The 20,222-nt window shown below is 42.8% G+C and overlaps 1 protein-coding gene across 1 annotated transcript in view; it reads right to left on the bottom strand.

The window, feature by feature from the left end:
• KIAA1958 (KIAA1958 ortholog) overlaps window positions 1-20,222 on the bottom strand; it is an 81,477-nt gene that overhangs the window by 14,511 nt on the left and 46,744 nt on the right. The window contains exon 4 of the mRNA XM_066612619.1: window positions 12,789-13,797. Within this exon, the coding sequence (XP_066468716.1) occupies window positions 12,789-13,797 (1,009 nt within the window). The remainder of the gene's footprint in view (window positions 1-12,788; window positions 13,798-20,222) is intronic.

The raw sequence follows: 20,222 nt of genomic DNA, 5'->3' as shown, positions 1-20,222 counted from the left end.
TGCTATAGCTTGCCAGGTTCTTCACACACCATCCCTGTTTTTGCGGCTCTTCTGGGACAGTTTATTATGTTCCTGGTAGGTTGCCATACATAGCTAGTGGGTTGTGTTTAGTTTGGATCACAGTTTATCTTGCAAGTCGGAAATCCAAGTTTAAATCCCTGCTCAGCTAGGACCCTTACTGGAAGATCTTTGATCAATCTTATCTCTCAATCTGAAGTGTAGAATTGTGTAAACTCTGGAAAAAAAACCAACACTCTGATTCCTCAGACAAAGGAAAGGGTACAAATGTACAATAATATTGGCTTCAAAGGCCTGCAAGTTTCTGGAAAGGCAGGAAAAGAGATAAAGCAGAAATATTGTGGACTTTTCTTTTGTCACTGTTGTGTCTATAGCATGTGACTCAAAAACAAACATAAAGTCTTTCTTCATGAAAGAAAGCAGCCAACTTTGCAGAACACTGTTTATTAAATTAGCATGTCGCCATAGCTAGGCACAGAATACTGTGGTTAAAAGTATGTACTTCTCAAAGACATAATTGACTGACAGCCCAATCCTAACTTGTGCTGGAATGGGGAGGCTGGCTGGCCTGCTCCATAGCCAATCAAGGTTGGGGCCGAAAACAGATCAGCCTGTGTAAGGCAAGGGGAATCGCTTCCTCTTATTCCGGGTAAAGCCGCAGCAGCCCCAATGGGTCTGGGTCTCCCCACGGATCTGACAGCATACCAGGAAGTTTCAGCACCCCACAAAGGCTGCACCTCAGGCCCTCCAGCCCTTCCCTCCTTCACCAGCAGCTCTCTGCTTAAGCTGGCTTGCTCCTCTCCTTCCTGCTGCTACCAGCAGCCCCACAACACTTATTGCATGGCGTGCAGTCACCCAGGGGCATATATATAGGGTTCTCCCTGGGAACACCTCTGGCTGCCACCCCCTTCCTTCTCCACTGAAGGAGGCTCAACGAGAGCCAGTGGTGCCCAGGGCAGGTGTCCCTACCTGCCACATCCTAGATATGCCTCTGCAACTCGGGGTCTCTGCCACACATAGCTGGAGTTCAGTACCCATAAATTTGTGCTCTCCATCTGACTCATACCGCACTCTTCCTTCAGGGAGCACAGGATGAAATATATAAGGATTACAGTGGATTCCCACTTCACAATGGGTTCACTTTACAATCAAACCACTTTACAATGGACTCTCTGTAGTAATACAAGTTTCACTATATGGTAAGTTATTCACTTTATGATGGGCTCACGATTGCTACCAAAAGGACCTTGTGGGTTATAGATAAGCCAATCAGCAATGTGAATGCAGGCATTTGGTAGGATCTCAGCCAATAGCAGCATTTTTAACATCGTGGCTCTTTGTCTGATTCTGGAGGAAAGAACATAGCCAATGTGAACAAAGATGCAAATGCAAGCCTTCTGGGTAGTGTCTCAGCTGACAGCAGCGTTTTTGACATCTGGCTATGTGTAATGAAAGAAGGATACAGCCTTGTAATTTGTGTTTTATAGTTACAACACTGGCTGCTAAAGAGTGCAGCAGACACCTTTTAAATAACCTTTTAGAGAGGTTAAACATTAACTTCCAAGGTTTTGGAACAAAATACCAAAAATAATGCGTTATTGCAGTCCTTCCCAAATGTTTGAGCATTAGGACTCACTTTTTAAAATGACAATCTATCATGACCCACTAGGCAAGGGGAAAAGATCTAGAAAGAAACAATATTTATAGTAGTAATAATTACAGGCGGGGCTTTGGTATCCGTGGGGGATCCATTCTCTAACCCCTCCCCCCCGCAGATACTAAAAACTACAGATAATGAAATCCACAGTTTCTTTAAATCTGGAAGTTTAAATGAAATCTGTACCCCTTTAAGGCCTCCGGAGGGTACCAGGGCTGCAATGTGTGCATCCGCCCATGGCTTCTGCAGGTTTCAGAATGGCCACAGAGCATGAAAAAAGTTGACTTCCAGTTTCCCTTGGTGACTTCTTTGCCCTAATAAGGCATTCTGAGGCCTGGGGAAGCCCTCTGGAGGGCTCAGGTTGGGCCGACTCAGGGGGGCTTGCATTGAGCCAGATCCACAGATACAGGATTCGCAGATCCATTGACCAACCAGGGCAGAAGACCAACCTTCTTGTTGAGGTGAGGCCAATCCAGAAGTGAGGTTGTCAACTCTGACTTATGACACAGCCCAACCCCCACTGATGCAGCTGTGCCAATGGAATATGTGCTGCATCTATGGGAGGGGGAGCAGTTGAAAAAGTCTCCTCAGGGAAAGTGAGGGTTGGTCTTCCACATACTTTTCTGGTGTCTGAAGGATGAAGATGGCTGCTACTACTAGAGAAATTTTTTTGGCTGGGATCCAACATAGGTCAAGAGATTCCTGGTTGCAGTCAGGAATCTCCTGACACTCAGACACATGAGGAAGCATTCGTGCAACTGCTGGATCACATACTGAACTGTGCACAGATCCACGCTGATCCACATTCCTGCCACACTGATCCAGCCCATGCACTCATTCCGGCCACATCTGAACCAGCCCCAGGTTCTTTTGACGGAATTCATTTCCAGCAAATGAATTTATGATCAAGATGCAAGTCTTACAAATTTAAGATTGTATTCATACATATTTTGCCACACAACAGTTGACAACACTGTACACACAATGAAATCAACCTGTTTCCAAAAGTCCTATCCCAACCTTTGAACACAATCATATGGGGTGAAATATATTTCTGAAATGTCACAATTGGTCATTGTAAAATAAAGCTCTTATAAAATACTCAAATTAGTACAATACACAATACATTAGTTGTGTACTCAAATACACAACTACTTTTTTTAAAAAATAAGGATCATATAATTGTCTGCATAAAGGATTAGATCTTCCACTTTTTCCAACTTACTGTATATAACTTATTTCCTAATTAATTGCACACAGTTTGCACCGAGGTGTTAAGACACAGCTCTGCCTTCTCAACCTTTCAAATCAAGTGAAGGAAGCTCCTGTTTGTTCTTGGATTCAATAGTAGATGCCTGTTCTTTGTTAAGAAAAAGAACTGCAACCATCTTTCAGAGAGCTGAGAGTCACACCACAATCACACATTATGGATAATGAGAGGATGTGATCACATGGCAAGTGACTTTGTCATAGTGTGTCTTTGTTATAGCATGTTCAAGTGTTGTTTGCATGGTGTGGGGCCACAGCTTGTGCAATTTCCAATGTCATTTAATAATTAATGTCTGAAATTTGGTGAGTGATTACATCCACGTGTGATCCCATAATGGTTCCCCTCCCATGCAATGGGTGCAGAAATGCCTCTGGCAGTGGGCATGGTGATGTACTATTGAGCTGTCCCTGCTGGGTTTTTGGGTATAACTTTTGATATAATAGAGATATTTCAACATGGTTTGTTTCATTCCACTCGGCATGAAATTGCACATCAGTTGATATATTTTAAAAGATTTTAAGATTTTAGTGGTGTCACCTCCCCATGCATGTCACCCAGTGCAGCCTGCACCCCACACACTCCTCTAATAATGCCAGTGGAGCTGGGAAATATTCCTGTTTCAGAATCCAGACATACTTAACTGCTGAGTTAGTATGAGAGGTTCCTGGGTTGGGAGCCTCTACCCCATTCCACTTTCAAGGAGGTCCCTCAGAGATGCATGAAATAGCACAATGTGTTGACTGTTGATCCACATGGTAAATACCCCAGTGCATTAAGGTAAAGTAATGCACATTGGGACAAAAAAATCAAAACTTCATATGGATTCTGAGCTAATGGGTTCTGAGCTGTCTGTGACAGATCAGAGAGAGATTTTGGGGTGCCATGGATAGCTTGATGAAAGTGTCAGCCCAATGTGCAGCAGTGGTGGAGAAGGCTAGTTTCATGCTTGGGATAATTGGAAAAGGGATTGAGAATAAAATGGCCAATATTATGTCATGGTACAAATCGATGGTAAGGCCACATCTGTAGCATTGTGTCCAGTTCTGGCAGTCACATCTCAAAAAAGATATAGTGGAAATGAAAAAGCTGCAGAAGAGACTGACCGAAATGATTACTGGGATAGGGCACCTCCCTTATGAGTAAAGCCTACAGCATTTGGGGCTCTTCCGTTTTGAAAAAAGACACCTGAAGGGAGTCATGATTGAGATGTACAAAATTATGCAGGGGATGGATAGAGTGGAAAAGGGGATGTTCTTTTCCCTCTCACACAGCACCAGAACCAGGGGACATCCACTAAAATTGAGTGTTGGGAGAGTTAGAACAGACAAAAGAAAATATTTCTTTATCCAGCGTGTAATTAGGATGTGGAACACTTTGCCACAGGACGTGGTGATGGTATATGGCCTACATGCCTTTCAAAGGGGATTGAATAAATTTCTGGAAGAAAAATTCATCACAGGTTATATAAGCCATGATGGGTATGTGCAACCTCCTAGTTTTAGAAGTAAACCAGCTCAAAATGCCAAGTGCACCAGGATGCAGGTCTCTTGTTGTCTTGTGTGCTCCCTGAGACATCTGGTGGGCCACTGTAAGATACAGGAAGCTGGACTAGATGGGCCTTTGGCCTCATCCAGTGAGACGCTTCTTATAGTCTTATGTTAACAGGTACAGCCAGGCTGCTCTTGTGCAATGAGTGTGATGTGTAGCCTTGCTCTGCTTTAACCAGCAGTTTTTGTGCTCTGGGAAAATGCCAGTTTTAGTACCCAAGGAAATCATACACTTTATGCATAACTTGGACAAGCTTTCGGGGTAGTGGTGGAAAGAAAAACATGGGAAAGGGAAATGCAGTAAAGGTGGGTTTTGATGCATTCGTGTGCTTTTTTCCTTCCAGTTTACTTCAGATGTAACACTAAACTATTATTTTGATTTGGAGCTACAAGAAGGAGCCACAGTGATCCTCAGCTCCCCTCCAATTGTATGCAAAGGGAGAACGTTAAACGTTTTCAAATTCAATAACCTACAATTTCCAGTTATTTGTGGTTAGTTTAAAAATTTTTTTTAAAAAGATCTGAAACCAGAGATTAATTTTGGTTTGTTTGAACTCACCCCAGTCAGAAAAAAATGAGTTTCCCAAGTTCAGATTGAATGGAACACAGTAGTTATTCAAAACTGAAAGTAGGTGCTTTTAGTCTCTTCCCCTAATGCATGAAGGAGAAGAAGGAATGGTGAAGTTTGCCAAGCCCAAGGCTCAATGGGACTTGGGTTGCAATCCAAACCACATTTTCCTGAGAGTAAGCCTCATTGAACAAAATAGGACTTACTTCTGAGTAGACCTAGTTAGGACTGTGCCCTATTCTCATAATGTTAAGCCATGGTTTAGTGTTGCATATGAATGTGGCCTGTCTGTGTATTCAGTGAAGGCAGTTCACCAGTTCCATCTTACCAGCACTCTCTATGTAGGTAAATTTGGTCAAGAACTCCAGATACCCACCCCTGATTATGCTACCAAAATAGCCCATTTCTGGGGGTTCACCACATTCTTCTCAGTTTAATTTTAAAAAATCACAACAAAGTCATTCTGGGGAAAAAATAAAGAAATTCATTACCTAAAATTTCTTTTTTTTTTTTTTAAGGTATTGCTATCAGCAATAATGTTTCATTCCCAAAAGTACAAATAGCCAGATAAAATAAGCCATATTTGGCTTCATAAACAAAGAATCCATGGCCAACAAGATGCATCTCCTATGTAGTAATTAGGCAATCACCTTTGTGTTCAAAATGATCTAATTTAGGGAGAAAACACTTGATACAAGGAATTATAGTGACCTATCTAAGAAGGTTATAGTCAGGGCATTTAAAAAGTGCTATTAAATTATCCATAATAACAATACAAGCTTGGGCCCAAAAGATTACATGAATGGGTTCATTGTCCAGGCCCAGATTGGACACATGGAACAGCATGAATGGGATATTTGGCACAACCTATAAACCACAATGCATGATTTCCTTCTATGGAAGGCACGAGCATGGGCTCCATTAAACAAAAGACGCAATTAGTAATGTCACACATAAAACAGTTAACTTGCACAGCCAAAACAGTACCATTTTTTTCACCATTTAACTACAATAAATGGTTATAGCAGCAATGGTTAACAAGCCTACAAATATCACAAATGCATCTATAAAACATGCATATTCAATAGGAACATCACTGAATTACACAATGCATAGAATTTCATCCTCCTTTTTATTTGTATTAATTTTTTTTGCAAGACTCAGATTTCTTTTAATAACCAAAAGTCTTTTCTCCGCTTTCTCAAAAATTCATTATTTTAAAAATGCTGTAAAAAGTTGATTTGAATTAGAATAGGGTAGTAGTTAGAAGAACAGATATGGCCAGCTTCTGCATTCTTGGGGCCACAGTGGTCTGGGGGTGGGGGTGGTGGTAGAGGGTATTTTCTGTACAAACCGAACCCCTCACGAGTGGATAGGCTCCACTGTAAAGGCTTCACATTTATAAAGAAAGAGTTTAGGCTAAAGTTGGGAATTATGTACAAAATCCCACAGAAAGATGCTTAACAAATAAGTGTGGAGTAGCTCTCACAACTTGAAAATTGTGCTTTTTTTTCTTTTCTTTTAGAGGAGTTCCCATATTAGGGCCCAGTCCTATCCAATTTTCCAGCACCGGTGCAGCCGCAATGCAGCCCCAAGGTAAGGGAACAAATGTTCCCATACCTTAAGGAGGTTTCTGTGACTGCTCCCCCAGGACAAGATGCAGTGCATGCCCCATTGGCACAGCTGCACCGGCACTGGAAAATTGGATAAGATTTGGGCCCTTAATCTGCTGAAAGAAAAACAAATCTTGTTGCACCTTTCCTTATTGTAGACTAAGGGTAACATCCAGGGTGACCAGATACAATAGGGGACAGAATGCTTATGCCTTTGGCTTTGACCATTGTATAGAAGAGGGAATTTTGGTAAGTGCAGCTTTTTAAGCTCTTCCATGTTGAACTGCATCTGCCAAAAGTCTCTTTTCTCTACTATGGTTAAAGGTATAGGCACTCTGTCCTCCATTGTATCTGGTCACCTGGCTGCTTCCCAATATTTATATTTGGAAAACAGTCAATGAAATTCCATGCTTGTGCAGGACTTGCCTATCAACTCCCAACTTCTGACTCAGAAAGTCCCCTTTTTTCATTGCACTGTTCCCAACATCAGTTGCTGCAGCTGTAATTGCCTAGCCCAATTTGGCTGGGACTTAACTTATAGCCTGCTTTCTGTTAATAGTTAATCAGGGCAAATATGGGTAATGTGGACAATTATTACCAAATCACACTCTGCTGGGGAGGGGGGGCTGGTTCACACGTGCCTGTACAATGTTAGATTATGAAACACTTATAGCACAAGCCTATGCATGTCTACTCAGAAATAAGTCTCACTGTGTTCAATGGCACTTACTCCCAGGAAAGTGTGTACAGGATTGCAGCCTTATGGGCCAATCTATTCTTTCCCCCCTGCCAGTGCAGCTGTGCTGAAAAGGCACACATTGTACCCATGGGGGGGGGGTGGAGAGTGGGAGGATTATGGAAACCGCCTGCCCTTCAATGGATCTCCTTGGATCTGTGCCAGTGATATTGCTGGCACAAGACCAAAGAGAAAAAGGCAGTGAGGAGGCTGCAGGTAAAGAGGATAGGATCTGGTATATGCCATCACCACCTGATCCACCCTTCCTGCAGCCTCGCCATTCCTGTCTGGCCCACTTTCACCCCTCCTTGTCCCCATTCTGCCCTCTCACTTCTCCTGCCAGTTTATGTGCTCCTGCAGGCAGCCAACATTGTGATGACAAATGCGGGAAGGTTCCAGACTTCCCCCGGCACTCCAGCAGCACATGCTGGTGAAACACAAGTTACATTTGCCTTACAGCAGCCTGCACTGATGGAACAATAGTTCAGCCAGTGAAGCAGCCCAATAGGATTGGGCTGTTAGCAAACTCACTGACAAGCACTATAATCTGGAAGTCCTCTTGTGGTATTGACCTGGGTCATTCACACATGGACATGTGATGCTGCAGTCATGAGAGGATGAATATGCTTGTATAAACTGGCTCTACCATGTCTCGCTCTAGAAAATCAATGTCAGGAATTCCCCAGTTCAAATCTCACTTCTGCCATGAACTCTCTAGGTGGCCTGGGGAAAGCCATCCCTCTCAGCCCCAACTCCTCAGCTGCAGGATGGAGATAATGCTTACAGGGTTGTTGAATGGAAAACATCAAAATAAAACACGTGAAACATTTTACACACTCAGAAAGTACTCTGCAAGTATTATTAAGCATAATGATGGCTGCAAATTTAATACTGTAGTTTATTCTCCCAACATATCTTTTGAAGAAATATGTATTGATTCATTACAGGATAGTTTTCCATCAAACAATTCCAGTCCTGTTTCATACTAAAAATACAGTGATGTTGCAGTGCCCAGCTGGTGGTGTGGGAACTGACTGCAACCGCAAAGGCATTTATCTAGCCCCTATAAAATTTTGACCAAGGCTGTCATACAAAGTTTGCTCATAGCACTGCTCATAAGCTGCGTTACATGCAGCTATGAAAGAAGGGGGCATGTAAAAAAAAATCATTAATAAATATGTGTACAGACCTAACAAAGAGCCCTGCAGCACCTTAAAGAGAAATAAATTCATTATGCAGTGTTTCTCAAACTATGAGTTGGGACCTACTAGGTGGGTCACAAGCCAATTTCAGGGTGGGTCCCCTGAAATGTCAATATTCTATTTTTAATATATTAAACTTGATGCTATCATAGTATGTGACTGCATCTGGGGAAAAGTTACAGCTCTGCACTTTTAACAGGCTACTATGTATATGTTTTCACCAATGATAATAAATGGGACTTACTCCTGGGTAAGTGTGGGTAGAATTGCAGCCTAGGATTGTTAAAAATTTTCTGCTTGATGATGTCACTTCCAGTCATGACATCACTTCCGGTGGGTCCTAACAGATTCTCATTCTAAAACATAGGTCCTGGTGCTAAAAGTTTGAGAACGACTGCATTACTGCATAAGCTTTGGGGATGAGTCCTCTTCATCAGGTGCATGATGTGTTTTCCTGAGTTGGCCACAAAGGCTTAGGCAACCATAAATATGTCTGTATAGACAGATACCTGCCAACCAATAGGTCTTCTCAGGGACTTGTGGTGTGACAGGTAAGGCAGAACCACCCCATTGTAGTCCATGAAAAAGCACTGCAGCTGCCCTACCTGCTTACACTTGAGGAGGCTCTCCTTACACTAGCTTTCTCAGGTGTAAGGACAGCCTCCTCAGGTATAAGCAGGCAGGACAGCTGCAGTGCTTTTCTTGAACTACGATGGGGTGGTTCTGTCTTACCTGCTACACCCCCACGGCATGTCCCTGGGTCTTCTTGCATCTGGCAAAGTGGGCTCTAGACCACAGATGCTGAGGGCAGCACTTCTGCTGTTGGAATGGAAGGAGCACCCTGCTCACGCTGGGGGTCCAGCCCCTTGCATTAATGGAACACTCCTTTTGGTCACAGATGGTGAAGGCACTAGTTGGGATGCTGGGTCTGACAGCATGCTTGCAACCCAACTGGGCAGTTGTGGAAGTACCGATTGAATAAACCAGCACCTCCACCTGGTGACTGGATACATGGCTGCCGTGATTTTCCTCCTTTGAGCTGCCATGCTTGTGCAAATCACAGTGAACAAAACCCCCATTTGGAACCACTTAATTCACAAATTCCAGCCCAGGTGAGGTCCTGCAGGTGATCACACAAGACTACCAACTGAACCCCTGTCACACAAATACAGGTATAACCTGTTTATACATGGATTTTTCACCCATGGTTTTATCTCAACACCATGAGAAGGGCTCTATAAATTAAAAGAAAAAAGTTATTTAACAATAGTGATTGTTAATAACAATTAATTGTAATAACAATTAATAAGAGAGAAGGCAGCCAGCTGACAGCCCATCAATCATTTTCTCTCCAGGCACTTAGACTGCTTCACTTCAAGGCAAGCTACCCCTCCTTTCCCCCTGAGCAAGTGAAAGAATGAATGAAAATCACTTTGCATTCTTTCCCAGCGCTAAGCTCTGGGTGAAGGGAGGGGTCACTGGCTTGGAGTGAAGTCTTTCTAAGCGCTTGGAGAGAGAATAATGGACGGATTGTCTGCCTAATGACTCTGTCTTACATCACAAAGGTAAGCAAGGCTGTTTTTAAACCACCTAGCAAAGGGACATTGTTTTTAAAATGGATTTGCTTTAATGCAATTTTTACCATCCACATGGGTTCTGGGAACAGAGCTTTTTCGAATAACAAGACTCAACCTGTATTGCTTTTTTCCCCAATCTGCAGTCACATTATTTTGCTGCTTGCAAAATGCAGTTTTTTCACCCAGGATATCCATTGCAATTGTCAGTGTAGTTTGAAATGAAGTTGTGGAAATGTCATGCGGCACCCTCAGGGAACTGCTCCACTCCTCTCCCCTAAGGTACCAGATTTTCTCTTTGAAGGCTGAGCACTCCCACTGCTGTAGCAGGCATGTGTAGCATGCAAGCCACTTTTTAAAGTGGCAGGCACCAGGAAACCTCCTCCTTTCCCCCTTTAGCAGATGGAAGATGTGTGATCTGTGCAGAGGTGGCTCAGGAGCTGCAGGACCCAAGTGGAGACATACTATTGCGGGGCCCCAGGTTCACACCCAAGGTCTGTAGAATCTCAGAGATAAAAACAATTTATTGTAGACTTTCTATCTCTGTGGCAGAACGGAGAACAATCAAAATGTGCACTTCAAAAGTGCATGTGAGTTAATGGGCCAAATGGATCTAAGTACATTTTAATATAAATTTACATACAAGTCTAAAATGTAGATTAGAGTGTAGATCACCCTAGTGCAGGATCCCTTCAGGCCGCTGGTCTATCCATCCTTTCCTGGGAGTAAATCTCATTGAACATAATGGGACATACTTCTGAGTAGACCTGCATAGGCTTGGGCTGTTAGGCACAGTGACCCAGTTGGGAGTAATTGGCTTAAAGCCAGCCTTTCATCCTTGTGTCTGTGAGTGTGTGTGATGGGGATGCCCTTATTTTTGCTGCTATTCCTCTTTTATCATGGAAATAAAATGCTGGCCACAATCCAATGCAGAGTTAAGCAATCTGGGGCTGCCTGAAATGGCTGGCTGGTGTAGCTACAATAGAGTTAAATCTCTGACAGCATTTTCAAAACAATGACAAGACACAAAGTGCTGAAATATTGGTGCTTAATTTAGAAAAGTTTAAGATTATTTGTATAACAGTCTGTTATATATATTCTCAGATGGCATGAGGAAGTCACAAGAAGCAAAACCATAAGCAGAGAAAAAGCCATAGTGCACAGCATTCCACTCTTCTCTTTTCCCACCAGGACTGGTTCATTCATGAGGCAAATTGAGGCAAGCTGCCTAAGGCAGTAAATTGGAGAAGGTGCCTACCTCTATCTGCCCACTCTGCCTCACTGCTGTTCCTTCTCCTAATACTACCTGGATCAGAAAAGGAAGGGGGGTTGCAACAGGAAGGGTGGGGGAATGTCTCTTGACACTCTAGCCCACTACCACCCTCTCCTCCACACTTCCTCTTCCACTATGTCACCCTCTTCCTTTTCCAATCAAGGGAGTGGGAGGAACAGAGACGAGCACTTCATCCAGTAAAGGGGGGCAGCATGTGGCATGCTACTTCAGACACTAGGCAGCTTGGCTATCTGTCTCCTACTCCGCCATCTGGCTGAACAGGAATATATTTGTGGGCAAGGAAAAAAAAAGTCTTATCTCCTCCCCATTATGGAATTTACATTATCTTAATTATATACTTTCAAAAGACATGAGACCTCATGGGGAATTTATACTCTTTAAAAAATTATATTTATATGCACCATATGTACTTTAGGCACAATTCAGTGCCAACAGCATCTGCTCAAACTCAATAGCAACTGATGGGAAATGCACGAGCATTCTGAAACATCATTCATCAACGTGGACCTTACACTGAAAATGTTCCTAGCCCTCAATTCCCATTAATTAACCATGTTGCCTTCACAAATTATCTTCTTGGGATAATGTCCATCTTACAAACTTAAACCAATTTCATACATGCATAATCATCATGGATCTCTACCAGAGAGCCTGGGAAATGTAGTTCTATGAAGAGATCAGGGCTTCTAACAAAATATTCTCATCACCTACATGGAACTATAGTTCCCATGGGACTTTGGGGGAAGTCATGACAGCTAACTTCATACTGACTTTGGACCCAATCCTATCCAATTTTCCAGCACTGACGCAGGCATGCCATCATGGGCAGTCATGGACTTCTCCTCAAGGTAAAGGGATGTTGGTTCCCCTACCTCAGGGCTGCATTGGCACTGGAACTTTGGATCAGATTTGGTTCTTCAATTTGTAATGTAAGCCTCTTCTCAGGTGATGATGGCTAAAGGTTATGGCATGTTTCTTATTTGCATGAAAACTACTTCCCCCTATTAAAATGTGCCATTATATTAGCACCCTGTAAGTAGGCTTCATTTTTTTTTTTCATATTAGCACTATAAATACAGTGTTATACTAAACTATTTCTATTCGCATATTTGTAAAAAGAAAAAAATATATATATATATATTATTTGTTTTAATAAAGTGAATCGACACTGGGGTAAGGTGAGTGGGGAGGGTCCTGTACAATCACAGCTGATATGTGTTACTGGGCACAGATCCAAAGCCTGACACACAAATGTTTCCATCTTGCGTTATTTCAAGCAGTGTCCGAGGAAGAGTCATAGGATGCAGACATGATGAAGTTGCCAGAGCTGGAATGGCTTGCCATTGACTGAGCAGCCTGTTGGCTCAAGTTGTTGCAAATCAGGACCAGCTGGTTGCTCTGAGCTTCGGAGAGTGTGCTGCAGCTCTGATACACGCTGAAGTTCGTCTTCCGACCAGGGATGTTCCCTTTCTCACACATTGTCTTGACCATCTTCGCCAACTTGTTTTTACCAAGGGCTTGACAGTTGTACCAATGAAGTGCAGCCAGATTGACAACTGGCTTAATGGACAAGTAGAAAGGTGCATCCTCATACCGCATTGCAGGCGGGCGTCTTTGTGCATACTCCTTGTAGTCTTGAACCGGGCAGGTTTGCGGCGCATGCTGCGTTGCGTACACCCTGGAGTCCGTACCTCCTCTCTTAGTCTTGGCATTTCCATCACTGCCATCTTGACCCATCCATTCCAAATATTCCAATCCCGTTTCAGTCATCCGAAGCCTGATGTCCCCCCATTTGAGAGTTGATCCGTGGAAACCAGTACAATGGCCAAACGCCTTGGTGTTATTAAGCCAGACAAGGTTCAGCAGTCCTTCAGGATTGTATCGGCTCAACAAGCCTCTTTTGCGTAGGATAAGTTCATCCGCAAAGGTCAACTTCATGGACTTGTGTGGCTTGTTTCCTTTACCTTTGCACCTCAGCTCTATCTGCTTCTGCTTCAGTGCTTCTTGAGACCTCTTGAATTCCTTATCCCGAGTGATACTGTATCCATATCTATGCTCCTTGAGGTATCGCTCCAGCCCACATTGGTAGTTGGCCAAGCTATTTGGCTCATATTCTGAACCATCCTTCTGGCGGGCATCAACAAAAAATGATGCTAGGTAAGCATCCAGCTCTTTGCAAGGAATAACGTAGATCTCCCGGGTTTCTGAGGGATATTTAGAGATGAGAAACTCCCTGAAGTTACGGAGAGCTGTCTGGGTGCTGCGTATGGTTTTCTCATTTTGCTCTCTGCTCAGTTCTGCTGCTCTTTCATCTTGGTCTGGGAGAGGCAAAGGAAGAGATGGGAGAGAATGAGTTTGTGAGACATACCTTTCCTCAAATTAAATTTTCCTTAAAACAAAGGAAAACGTTAATTTTCACAAAGATCGCCAAGGTATTATTTATTACATACCTGTCATGTTTGACAAGCCAACTCCAGTTTCACAAATGATGTGTTTAGAGGTATGTAAAACAAACTAATACATGTTCTTCAAGTCACTGGCACACATTTTAGCGCATGGAAAGAAAAATCTGAGATTTTAGGTGGTCCATATTTTAGAACAAGCTAGAAAATAGAAAATTTTTATACTGACCCCACTGTTGAGTGCAGAGGCCCAATTAGAAAAGGAAAAATCATTCCATACCATTTCATTTGTGAAACCAGAGGTTGTACTGGTTCCAAGGCAGGAAAAAAAAAAGAACTAAAGCCACATTTTATATAACAAAAGTTCTTTTTAATAAAATCTACTTTCCAACATGCTAAGCAAGCAGTCTCTATCAGCATAATACATACTTATGGAATGTGTCGATTCCTGCACAAAGCAACACTTGAAAGGTCACTAGAGTGCAGCGTGCGGTTTGCTACAAGAGGCAGAATATGCAATATATCTTCAGGAACACAGAAGCAGGAGTTGTCAAGACAGCACTTCAAACTGCAACAGTCAAGCCACCATGCTGGGTGAAAGCTGAATAGGCTATTGAATGAAGCTTTCTGTCTGTTGATGAAATAATTTATGCTTTATAAAACTCAACAAATAAAAAGTCACAGTGAATATGCTGTTTAAATACTTATATCCCACTCTTCCTTTGGAAGGCTCAGTGTAGTCTACACAGGGTTCCTATTCAGGCACCAATGAGATCCACATCTACTTACTGAGTACCGTACTTGGTAAGTAGTACTTAGTTTAATCAGAATGACTCTTTGCCTTCATCTCGGACTCCAATATTAGCTGTTGCTGCTACTAGCTATGCTACTGCCAGTATGTGCTGAACTGACCTTGTGATTTCTAACTGATTCCCAAGCCAGCCCAGCTTACAAAGTTAAAATCAACAATAAAATCAACAGTCCACAACTGAAACGATCAATGACAGCAGAATTGAGAGAGTACAGTTATGTCTCATGCCTGCTACAAAAGCACACAGATGCCTCCCTCTTCTTGTACGCAAAAGCAAAACTTCATCAGTTGGCAGCCTTATCCTCTATACTGCAGAGATGTAGGGTCTTTTCCCCATAATCACAGTAAACATGCCCTATTTTCCCTGTGCAAGATGTGATCCAGCACCAATACTGTATTAGGCTGTTTCCACATAATAAGTGGCACAACCTTGTTTTAGGAGCATGGACAAGCAAATGTTCTGCCTCTTAAAGCAATAGGATAGTTATTAACTCCAGCACATAACAGGATGCACACTCCAGTGTTAAGAAATAACACTAGCAGTTAGGAAAACGTTTGGCATTTTCCCAGGCAGAAAACTTTCAGGGTTCAGGGTTACAGAACGGGCCTTTACAACAGCTGATCTCACCATAAAGGCTGTGCTGGCAGTGTAAATGGCACACTGTAAATGGCTACCAAGCACTTTGGTGGCACTGGCACATATGGCCAGCAGCTCCACGAGCTTTCCACCTATGGACCCAGTTCATATCAGAGCAGGGAAGTGGAGGGGGGGCAGGAGGGCAAGGGGTGCTTTGGGGGCTGTAGGAGGCGGATCTTGGCAACAACAGCATGTGTCAAGATCCTGTTCTCAATTTTCCAGCCCAACCCCTTCCTCTCCTCAGATTTATGCCTACAAAATAGTTAGCAGAGGACCAAGGAGACCCATTAGTAGATGTATGATTTTTAGTGATAACAAAACTAAAACAGAACACTGCTTTCTGCACTTCTCATTTTTGTAAAAAAAAAAAAAAAAAAAGTAAAAAAATACAATTAAATTAAATTTTTGAAAACCCTCGAAATCTGTGAAAAAAATAAAACTGCTTTCTAACAGCTCTACATACTTGTAGACTGGTTGGGCTGGACTGGGGGCAGGGTCAACCTTAAAAGCTGCAGAGTCCAATACAAAACATTTTTGTGGGGCCCACACCCCCATGCAGGCCCCCCCTACTCACCAGAATGAGCCCAGGGCCAATGGTGCCCTGTGCAAAGTGCAGCACCTGGGAAGTTGGTGGCAGTACGTGATAATGTCACTGCCAACTGCTCAAGAAGGGCAATTACGGCACTCAAGCTCAGCACTGGCTCCAACTAGGATGAGGCCCTAAATCAATAGGACCTATGGATGCATACAACTTCTAAGGGCCCCAGAAAGCCTCCCAGATGCAACTGGAATGGAACACGTCCAGGAGGTCCTCATTGGGTCTTCCAGTAGGGTTTGAAAATCTCAGAGGGCCAAATGGAATTTAACATGGGATCAAGTACAATGTGATTATTGCTATCTTGTTTATTTTCAGAAGCATCCACAGGACATGAATACTTAAAAACGCCGTTTCATATAGAAACACTAAATATAGGAGACATTAGCTGAAGCAGGTATTAAATGAACCCTGTTATTTCAGAGAATACACTATTGTGCTCAAGTACCTATGCTGCTCAGAATGCCCATGCTGTATTTTGTATCTACCCAACAATTATTTTAGAAGTTTTCATGCCATCAGAACTTTAACTGACAAGAGAAGTATTCCAAAATATGCTCCTGTTTAGACATAATAAATGACTCAGTGTGAAATATGCAAAGCAGTCATCACATTATTATAGAACAGCTTGTCACAACATACTGTCACACAGTCAGTCACAGGTGTGTTGTTTCTTTTCCTTGCCTGTGAATGACATGTCTGCAATGAGGCTATTATGATATCATTAAGTATTAAAAATCCCCTGCAGTAGCTATTAAATCATCAACTCTTCTGGCATACAGTTGATTCTTGCCAGCCTTCTTGCAATATAAACACATCCACTTTGAACTATACAGATATAAGGACTAATAATTGTTTAATGCTTAGGGATCAAAAGTGAGATGAGCCACAGGGTATGAGCTCAGAAGTGCTCTTAACAAGAAATTAACACTCCCTTAATTCGGGTTGGTGAAAGTCAGATGTAATGCTAAAAAAAATACAAAGGAAATCCACATGTGAGGGAGCTCAGGGGATAAAGATGACCTTAGCATTTGGCCAGGTAAGGGCCCAATCCTAACCAACTTTCCAACACTGGCATAGCTGTGCTAGTGGGGCATGTGCTGCATCCTGCAGTTGGGGGGCAGTCACAGACACCTCCTCAAGGTAAGGCAATCTTTGTTCCCTTAACTCAGAGTTGCATTGCCTTTACCTCGGTGCTGGAAAATTGGTTAGGATTGTGCTCTAAGGCGGCAGGCTAAGCAAAGCATTTTGGGATACCATTAGAGCAGCCATTTTCAACCACTGTGCCATCGCACACTGGTGTGCCACAAATGATCCCAAGGGTGCCATGGGAATTTGGGATAGGGTCATTTATTAGTAGGGCCATTGGGGGATGTAAGCCCCCCATTGACAGCGCAGTGTGCCTTGTCAAAAAACTGATGGTGCGCCTTGAGCATTTTAGTGCCTTGCCAGTGTGCGAAAAAGGTTGAAAATCACTGCATTAGAGAGTAAGCAAACTTGTCACTCTAGAGTCAACATTTCTTGGACCATTTCTGAGAGTGAAAGGACAATGATCTTGCAGCCCAGTCCCAATAGCTAACCCACAGCAGACAACTCCCATCATCATGGTCAAAGACTACATTAGTTCAGTGATGTGCAGTCAGGGGAGGTAGAGCCAGTGGCATTGATGGAAGACCTGCTAGTTATGCTATAAGTATAGTTTAACAGGGATGCTTACCTGAAGCATAAACAGCATTTTTTTGGTCGGTCTGTGTCTGTATGTGTAAGTTAGAGTAAAGGGAAAAAAATTGTTTTAAAAGTCAAACCGTTTTCCTGGATCTTGGCAGCATGTCAAGATGTTCGCCGCACAACAGAACAGGTTGATACATTCGAACAAAGGCACGTGTTAAATCAACAGGCCTTTGTCTGCAGAGCAAAGGGTTTGCAGTTTTGAAATAGATGTTCAGCTTCAGAGTATGCTAGAAAATCATTTTTGTCTCTTGTCTAAAAATTTTCAAATTGCAAGCAAGTTAAATCATGGCCGTATGTCAAGATGTTCTCAGCACTGTATTCTGATAATAATACATTGGAACAACAGGCCTTTGTTTTCAAAGAAGAGAAAGAAAAACGTTTGCAGTTTAAAATTTTGGTTTGAAGGCTTTTTTGAAGAGCAAAAGGTTGCATGCAATGTTGGGAAAAAGTATTATGGCCAGTATTTATACCAAATCTCATAGCTATATCACAGAAGAATACTAGACAGCTTAATTTTCATTATTTTTACTAATTCTTTAATATTTTAAAGCCAGTTTTTGTGTCTAAACAGGTGTAACTAACATTATCTTAAGTGAGTTTTAATTGCCTAACTGCATTATAGGATCTCAGAAGTCATAACACAGCCATTTCCGGTTAACATCAAAGCCATTTCCGGTTAACATCATAGGTCAGGTTCCCAGAGAAAAAGCATAAGGCAGCAGTTTTTTTAGCTGAGCCCGCAAACATTTTTTTCAACGGCAAGTAAGTTACATTTCAAGGGTTCTTTGGCTACAAAAGATGGCCAAGAGATAAGGCCAAATGGTCAGTTTTGAGCACAATTGAAATTGCAGTACCACTTACTGACTGCTCAAAATCTGTAAATTGTATATGTTGGATGTATGAAATTGCCTAATTTGAACAACTGGTGACTTGAGGCTCACCAATCAAATGTCTAAGACTATCCTGAGCCAATGAGAAATGTTCGTGTCTCAAAGTGGGAACTCGAAATTGTAATAAAAGAGAGGGATTCAGATTGGGAAAACACTTCACTTCTCACGTTCTGACTCTCACATTCACTCTCAATGCTTGGAAAGGATGGTTGATGGGAATATGGAATAAAGGCTTGGAAATGATCACCACTCTTGTCTACTGAGTTTGCTTTTGAACCTTGCAACATCTGGGAACATCCTGCAACAGCGTCACTAGGATTCACGTCACCCGGTGCGGGAGGCCTGTGTGTCACTCCATGCAGTGGACGAAGCAATGCCCCAGGTGGTGGGCATGGTGATGTACCATCGCCCCGCCTCCGCTGGTTTTTTGGCTGTACCTTTTGTTAGAACACAGATATTTCAGTGTGGTTTGTTTCATTGCATTCTGCATGAAATTACACATTGATTGATGTATAATGATGGTATAATTCCTCCAAATTTGATTTTAGTGATTTTGAAAACTTGTAGAGTCTCACACACACATGCACACCCATGTCAACTTACTAGCACCTTATTGCAGCAGTTCTCAAACTTTTAGCACTGGGACCCACTTTTTAGAATGACAATCTGTCCAGGACCCATTGGAAGTGATGTCATGACCAGAAGTGACATCATCAAGCAAATTAAAATAAATAATCATAAATAATTAAATTAAAATAAAAGAAATAATTAAATAAGGGAGAGCCAGTCCTGTTCCACCAAGTGAATTTTCTCTGTAGTCTGCCTGCAATAACACTCCCCCAAAAAGAACCAGTGAGATCTTCTGCCCTCCCCAGTGCCCAGTTTAAAGTTCTTCTATTTCAAGCATATCAATACAAAGATCCACCTGGCTTTGCAAGTGCAAAATAGAAAACATGCCCCTTACCAGTTCAAGCCTCTATTTTTATCCTTTTTAGTGTGGGGGGGGGGGGGGGAGGCTGCCTTCTGGAACATTTGTTGTGCCCCAGTTCCATCCGATCAGGACCATTCTGGTGTCCTCACATTCCCCTTTGCCTGGACTGACCACCAGCCAAGGTAGGTCTGCCTACTCATGAGTAAACGCAACTGTGAGGCTGCTTTGCTTTCCAAAGGGCTCAACAGACTCGCAGCTGGGAGGGAGGGACCTCCTTCTTGGGAGTTTTTTGGGACTGCATTCATTGGATCAGGACCATTCTGACGTTGTTGCAGTCCTCTCAGCCTGCCCTTTCCAACGGATTAAGGCAGGGGTCTCCAAACCCTGGCCCGGGGACCAGATGCGACCCGCAGCAAGCCTCTTTCTGGCCCGTGGCCAACCTCTTGTTCCCTGAAAGCCTCTGGCCCACTCAACTGAACGTGACCAGAACCGTGCTCTGATTGTGTCTGGATTGTGTTTGGAGGGTGTATGAGGGCCAGAGAGGTTAAATGAATGAGCCCATTCATTCATTTATTCACTCATCTAAGTTCCATCTCTAATTTATTTATTTAAATTTTTTTCCGGCCCTCCACATCACGCCAGATATTTGATGCAGCCCTCTGACCAAAAGGTTTGGAGACCCCTGGACTATGGCAAGCTTGCCTACTCGTGAGTAAATGCAACCACATGGGTTCGTTTCGGGCTTA

This window comes from Tiliqua scincoides, chromosome 2 (assembly GCF_035046505.1).
Source record: "Tiliqua scincoides isolate rTilSci1 chromosome 2, rTilSci1.hap2, whole genome shotgun sequence".
In the NCBI taxonomy this organism is placed as follows: Eukaryota; Metazoa; Chordata; class Lepidosauria; order Squamata; family Scincidae; genus Tiliqua; species Tiliqua scincoides.
This window is presented reverse-complemented; position numbering and strand designations above follow the sequence as displayed.